Below are 7,109 nucleotides of genomic sequence, written 5' to 3'. Positions count from 1 at the left end.
TTTCTTTTTTTTATCTTTAGTTTCTCCTTTTCTTCATTTTCTTCTTTCTTTTTAGTATTTTATCTTCATTTCTTCTTTCTTTTTCTTATTAGTTTATGTTTCCTCTTTTTTTCTTTTTTCTTCTTTTTCTTCTTTCTTTTTAGTGTTTTATACATATATCTAATTGCATTCATAATATAAATCAAGAACAAAACACTTAATTAAATTAATTATCTAAAATATTTAAATCAATTAAATATTTTGTATTGAATTGTTTTATACTATTTTATGGTTGAAACACCTAACTAAAAATATTCAACTCTTAATATCATTATGAATACAATTCACAATTTTAAATTTTTATTAAGATTATATTGATTATTTAGTAGTATAATGTAATATAATAATAATAATAATAATAATAATAATAATTATTATTATTATTATTATTATATAATATTGTGTGATTCATAATTTAAATAATTATATTATTATTATTTATTTATTACAATTAGTTTTTAGTATTATAACAATAATATTATTACAATAATTAAATATAATTATAAATATAACTATAATTAAGTACTGTATATTTGATTGATATTAAAAAATAAATTAATTATTAATTTATAATATCAAAATAATAATTTAAATATTGATTAATAATAATAGTATAAAGAGTGAGAAGAATGAGTGAAGAAATTATAATATCACTTTTGGTACTTAGTTTTGTATGCCCAAAATAACCTTAATGATACAAATGGAAATATGTATTTGTTTAGAGGGCATTTTGGGGTCAAAATTGTATCGGGTACCAAAAATGTGATTTATAAATACCAAAAACGATATAAAATAAAGATCAAGTATTATTTATTTGCGAAAGTAAAATATCAGGTAGCATTTATGCAGTTCACTCGTTTATGATCAGCGTTTACAATAACAATATGATCTCCAAATTAATTAATTAATTAAAGCGCATTAATAAACTTAAGCGGTGGCATATGATTGGGTGATGCACTATGTACATGAATGTGAATAATTGCAAATGATGAAATACAACCTAATTTTGGTGGATGTACAGTGTGCGCCACTTCCTTAACGTGATATTCTACGCCGTCGCACTCTGGTGTTTTACAGCTTCACTTTTTCCCTCGACTTTCAGCGAATCAGATTCCACCATTTCCATTCTTCTCCACTCCCTCCCCCTCTCATTTTCACCCAAATCTGTCGTTGTGATTTATGCATACGATCTAATTGCGCCGATCAATACCATCTCCGTTAACCGAGATTGCTTTTCGCGTTAATCAGCGGCGGATTCTTTAGGTAATGGCGCGTGTTTCTGACTTAATACTTATCGGCTATTTTTAGTGTTCTTTTGCATATCTGTTATATAATCTGTTCAATACGTCATTTCAGGTTTTTGATTTGGACGAACATTGTGAAGTTGATGTTTCTGAAAGACGTCTGATGGTGTTGGTTATTCGGTTGGAATTGGAACGTTTGGTCAACTGAGGGATTCGAGGTTTGTCGTTTGGGATTTCAGTGCTTATAGATTGCTGGAGATTTCTATAGCACTATAAAATTACGATTCAGTGCGTTTAGGTTTGGCATCTTCCCTCTGGATTTGACCGGCTGTGAGGATTTCGATTTGTGGTTGTGAAATCAGATACCGTGTTTGGAATATCTTAGTAGCCATTTTCTGGAATTGGATTATTCACACTGGTGTTTTTTGATTGAATTTGGTGAACTATAGCATTTTTCAGGCCCTCTGGTTTGCAGTAATTTGATTGATTGGATATGGAGTCTCTTCCAGTTGAGGTTGTTGGAAACATTCTATCACGTCTTGGAGCTGCTCGTGATGTTGTGATTGCATCGGCAACTTGCCGGAAATGGCATGAGGCTTGGAGGAATCATCTCCACACTCTTACATTTAATTCCAACGATTGGCCTTTGTATCATGAATACTCCACCAGTAGACTGGAAATTATTATCACTCAAACCATATTCCAGACCAAAGGACTGCAGTGCCTTTCAATAATAATGGATGATGTAGATGAATTCTCTGCTGCCCCAGTAATCGCTTGGCTCATGTACACTCGTGAAACCCTACGTCAGCTACATTATAATGTGAGAACACAACCTAACATCAACATGCTCGAGAAGTGTGGTCGACAGAAGCTTGAAGTATTGGCTTTAGCCCACAATACAATTACTGGAGTCGAGCCTAGTTATCAAAAATTCCCCAGCTTGAAATCTCTTTCCTTGAGTTATGTCAGCATATCGGCCTTGGATCTGAGTCTCCTGCTTAATGCCTGTCCAAAAATTGAATACTTGATCTTGATCAGTCTAGATATTGTCATGTCGGATCCCCAGGCCACGATGGATTTGAGTAGCCACTCATTAAAGGATGTTTATGTTGAGGCAATCAGCTTGGATAAGTTTATATTGGAGGCTGATAGCTTAGAAAAGTTGCACTTGAAAGATTGCACACTTGAAGTTTTTGAGCTTGTTGGTAAAGGGATGTTGAGATTTCTAAAGATCGATGATGTTAGTGTCATCCATCTTGATATTGGCGAGAGTGCCGAAAATCTGGAGATTGTTGATGTGAGCAATTTCACGATCATGTGGGCCAAGTTCCTCCATATGATCTCAAGATCATCTAAGTTGAAAAAGCTTCGGTTATGGGGTGTTGTATTTGATGATGAGGAAGAGTTTGTGGATGTGGAAACCATCTCTTCATGCTTTCCCTTATTGAGTCATCTGTCCCTGAATTATGATCTAAGAGAGGCAGCTCTTCAGTATGGCTTACAAGGTTCTTTTGTTTTGGACAATGTGATTGTCTTGGAACTTGGGTGGACAGTAATTAATGACCTGTTCTCGGCATGGGTTTCAGGACTTCTGGAAAGATGCCCTCATCTTAAGAAGTTGGTTATACACGGCGTCGTGTCTGAGACCAAAACTCACGAAGAATGCCACACATTGGCCAACTTCACTTCAGCTATTGTGAGACTCATGAGGAAGTACCTGCATGTGGAGGTTCAGTTTGAATATGAATAGAGATATTTTACTCTATCCGAGCTTATCTGTTATGGGCTACAGAAGCAGGCAAAGATCCTCATTGCAGATTCTTCATTTACTCTGATCTGGTCTTTCCCAGATAATTTTTTTGACTGAGAACAGTTGTATTTGATTGATATTTTTCTGGACAAGATCAGGTTATGTTTGCTTTTAATGATGTTTCTTCGCATCATTATTCTTAACCGAAGAATGATCTGTTTCTACATTCATGAAGAAGTTTCACATACTATGCGTGTTTGCTTATTTATCAAGTTTGTTGTATGCATGTATATGTATATGTATGCATCAGTGCAGGGGAAAATTTCCTTCATTCTGTTTCAGTTACGCACAGTTTGAGCCCTTTTACTTTGTGAGGGTCTATACTCAGTAATACATGCTGAGTTAATATATGGAGCCATTTTATACGCACTATCCAGAAACTTTAACTAGCCAGATTTCATCTTTACAGCTAGAGTAATATGGGTCTTTCCAATGTGTGAATAGCAATGCAGATATACAGGTCCAACTTTCACATTCTTATCTTCAATAATAAACCATGATGTTAAGAGAGATACGCATTTTAAGGGGTCAAATTAGTATATTTTGCAACTCAGTGAACCTTTTGTGAAACTATGCTAAAATGCAGGTATTTTATACTGGGAAATATTAATGATATGACTGTAAGATTTCTTTCTGAACTTCTTTTAAGTGGTGAAATCCCAAAAGTTTCCAATTGTTAAACCGGAAAGAAAGAGGACATTCGAAAGGAAATTTAGTGAAGGTTTCAGTGCCAGCACTATATCATATTTTCTGTATGCAGTTTTGTTCATCTATTAAATCTATCTATTCACCTTCCTCATTGTATTGTCATATTTTTTGGTTTGCTGTCAACTTTTCGGCTGTAGTCAGAATCATGCTGACATAGCATGATATTTTATCATATACATCTACTTAATCAATTCTCTGAATTGCAAGTATCAGAGCCTATAATTCCTGAATGAGATTTATATGATGAAACGAGATATAAATGTCAGTGCTTTTACATGGAGATTAGTAATGACAGAGTAATATATATTTGATATGTCAAAGAGGATGAGACTTGTCGATTTATTAATCTGTAAGAAACTCAAGAAACAGAGATGCTGTACTTGGACGTACAGTTGAAGTACTAGGGTTACTCATGTTATGCTAGTTATAAATATACACAGCATATATGCAAGTGAATATATGCAAGTGATTGCCTAATGCCTGTGTGTGTAGCAGTGTCTTCTGAGAGATTTTATGAAGCTTCAATGGTTGAATGCAGGAAAATACTCTTTCAACCTGGGAGAGACAGAATTCAAGGTAATTGGCCACCTCGTTGATGATTCAAACAAGTTAATATCTAGTTTTGACAGGTCTTCAATGGACTTATCCTTGGTGGGTTGTCTGCAGAAATGTTTAATATGGAGATATATGCCTGATGAAGAAGAATGGACCTCGGAAGCTTTCCAGCTTAGTGAATCTCCATGGGAAGCTATGGCGGGCTATGCCAAACATCTATTTTCTTCATGTTTTATGAAGTAAATAGTCCGTTGATTCAACCCGACTTATTCAAGACACTCTATTCACCCATTCAGAAATCCGTGACAACGGTTTGAGCATGAAAGAGATCCAAAAAGTTCTGAACGTTAAGGGTATGCAACTTTACTCTTAGATGCTCTACAGAGATCATATTTTTTCTAAATTTTTTTTACCCTTTATTGCATATTCCATTCACTAAAAACCATCAATATCCTATCCCGAAGAGAAAAAGTGGAAGTTATTATGATGTGCTTGAAGCATTTGGGCGAGAAAGATTTGCTTTTCTTGCCCATTCGTTATCCTAAAACTTAGTATTTCCTTTGAAGCTGCTCCTCTGCGGGTTGTGTGTTTCATTATCATCTGACAGTGGAAGGGCATCATTCTTGATTTTGATACCTTGCGTTGCATCTCAAAATTCAAGCCAGAGCTTACAATTCAGTTCACGTGGTTGATTCTCTATATTGATCCAAATATTTCTTGACCAGTATAGATGATCGTGTTGCTCATCATCTCAAATCGCATAGGATAACCAAGGACGGTGAGCCTTCACCTTGTAATTTTGACAATCAAAGGGGGAATTTGGCCGCCTCATAGGATAAGATCAACACAAATGACATTGAAGGACACAGAGTTGCAATTTTAAATTATCCCATAGAAGTCACATATCCTTCTTTCTGAAGTTACTTCAACCAAAGTGACTAGAGTAGAAAATCTTGAATACTGTAGTACTCATTCAAATAGGATATGTACTATTAACGAGCTTATATGCAACAGGCTTCTTTGCCGTGTTCTTGGTATTGTTGTGCTACATCCAGAGATATTAGATGTCTGCTATCTATTTACATTCAATTTTATATTTATCACCTCATCTGTTGCATTGTTAGTAAGTTCTTGTGATCGATATCAACTAGCTTCTTAAGTCTTAAGATTTATTTTCCTGTTACCTTGAAAAGTAATTAGAGACGCTGTTGCTAATATCGTCTTTATGTACAGGATGAAATCATAAATCGGATGCAGTGTCTAAATCCTCAGGTTTGCAACTTTCTTATCTCTAAGCAAAAGATGAAAGCTCATTACAGCAGGACATAGATATAAGAGTGCTATGGTTTAATGCTTTCAACTATTCTTTCTTGTTCTCAACTTTGGTATCTACAAAATACAGTTTTCATCTGAAACCCTTTATTTCACTTCACATCACTAGATTGTTTTGGTTGGGGTTAAAGGGCTTTCGATAAATTCTAAGTTTTTCCAATCACCAATATGGATCATCAAGATACTTGAGACTCATAAACCGCCCTTCCTGTGGAATGTAGCTGGCTGTAACTATTGTCGACTTCTTTAATTCGTTCAGTTTCTCAATCGTTTGTTTCTAATCTTACATATTAATCCCTTCAATCACCAATAGTCTAAGATCAAGAGACTTTAGATTACTAAACTGCCTTCCTATACTATGTAGCTCCCTGTAATTATTGTCAGATTTCCTTAATTCGCTTCATCTCCATATTTGTTGTGAATCGCATAATTTAATGCCTTCAATCACCAACAGTCTGAGATCAACATACTTTAGATCCTTAAACTGCCTTCCTATACAAGGTAGCTTGCTGTTATTATCGTCAGACTTAATTTGCTAATTTCTCTATAATTGGTTGCTAATCTCTGCATAACAGAGCTGCAGGAAGCTGCTACAGATGATGATTCTAGATAACCACATAACTACCTCAAAAATGCAGCAGATGACATCTTCTCATCCTCCCTCCACTCTGGCAAATCTTCTTGGTGGTAGATGCAAAAAAAATCTTAAGTTGATATGTGAGTTCATTTCTTTGCAAATCCCTCTACCCTGACCTTGTTGTAGAGCTGCCAGGGCAAATGGCATGTGAACGGGGATGAAGGTCGAAACAATGGATGTCGAACCCTCTCCTTGTATTGTTAGGAATATCTCGAACACTCTTCTTGTATAGTTAGAACCTGAATATGTCAAAACTATCAATAAATCTTCCCTATATACACGTAAAAGTTCAATCAATAATAAAATTGGCTTTTAAAAATTCAGTTAAATTCAATCCAGTTTAATCATAAATCCCATTAATTGCTCACTATCTTACTCCGACAAAAAAAACATTGATACTTCACCCAAACCATTTTCGAAAATTTATATTCAAATAATTTCTAACTTGAGATGAAGTAGTTAAATCTTACCATAAATCTATGCAGCCACTGCTAGCCACAATGTAGCTATCCATAAAATGACATTTAAGTTAACGTCTAATGTTCAAATACTTGGACATTATTACTCTTTTTTTTTTTAATTACTGTAGATATAGTTTGTTACTCTTCTAATGACTAGACTTATATATACTGTATACTTAGTGGCAGTTCCAAAAATTTGATGTTATATTAATTAGTTACTATTTATTTATTTATTTTTACAATCTTTCATTCTTATTTTTTGTTTTTTTATTCAACTAATTTTATTTTATTTACACTATTATGTAATCAAAATAATAGTA

The 7,109-nt window shown here is 34.2% G+C and overlaps 1 protein-coding gene across 6 annotated transcripts; it reads left to right on the top strand.

Annotated features, from left to right (window-relative positions):
- The first annotated feature begins 1,043 nt into the window (after positions 1-1,043).
- Positions 1,044-6,602, top strand: LOC125222772 (F-box/LRR-repeat protein At1g67190). Of its 6 annotated transcripts, none has more exons than XM_048125573.1 (6): positions 1,044-1,302; positions 1,396-2,791; positions 2,873-4,380; positions 4,471-4,712; positions 5,593-5,631; positions 6,267-6,602. In XM_048125573.1, the coding sequence occupies exons 2-3, from the start codon at positions 1,777-1,779 to the stop codon at positions 3,034-3,036; spliced, it is 1,179 nt and encodes a 392-aa protein (XP_047981530.1). In that variant the 5' UTR covers positions 1,044-1,302; positions 1,396-1,776; the 3' UTR covers positions 3,037-4,380; positions 4,471-4,712; positions 5,593-5,631; positions 6,267-6,602. The 6 variants fall into 6 exon arrangements, with proteins under 6 accessions (XP_047981530.1, XP_047981529.1, XP_047981528.1 ...); XM_048125572.1 differs by having other exon boundaries at positions 1,396-3,084; positions 4,343-4,380; XM_048125571.1 differs by adding an exon at positions 6,146-6,192 and having other exon boundaries at positions 1,396-4,380.
- Positions 6,603-7,109: the final 507 nt, after the last annotated feature.

The sequence above is a fragment of the Salvia hispanica genome, chromosome 4 (genome assembly GCF_023119035.1).
Source record: "Salvia hispanica cultivar TCC Black 2014 chromosome 4, UniMelb_Shisp_WGS_1.0, whole genome shotgun sequence".
Taxonomy (NCBI): domain Eukaryota; kingdom Viridiplantae; phylum Streptophyta; class Magnoliopsida; order Lamiales; family Lamiaceae; genus Salvia; species Salvia hispanica.
Note: the sequence above shows the minus strand (reverse complement) of the source record. Positions and strands in the feature narration are given on the sequence as shown.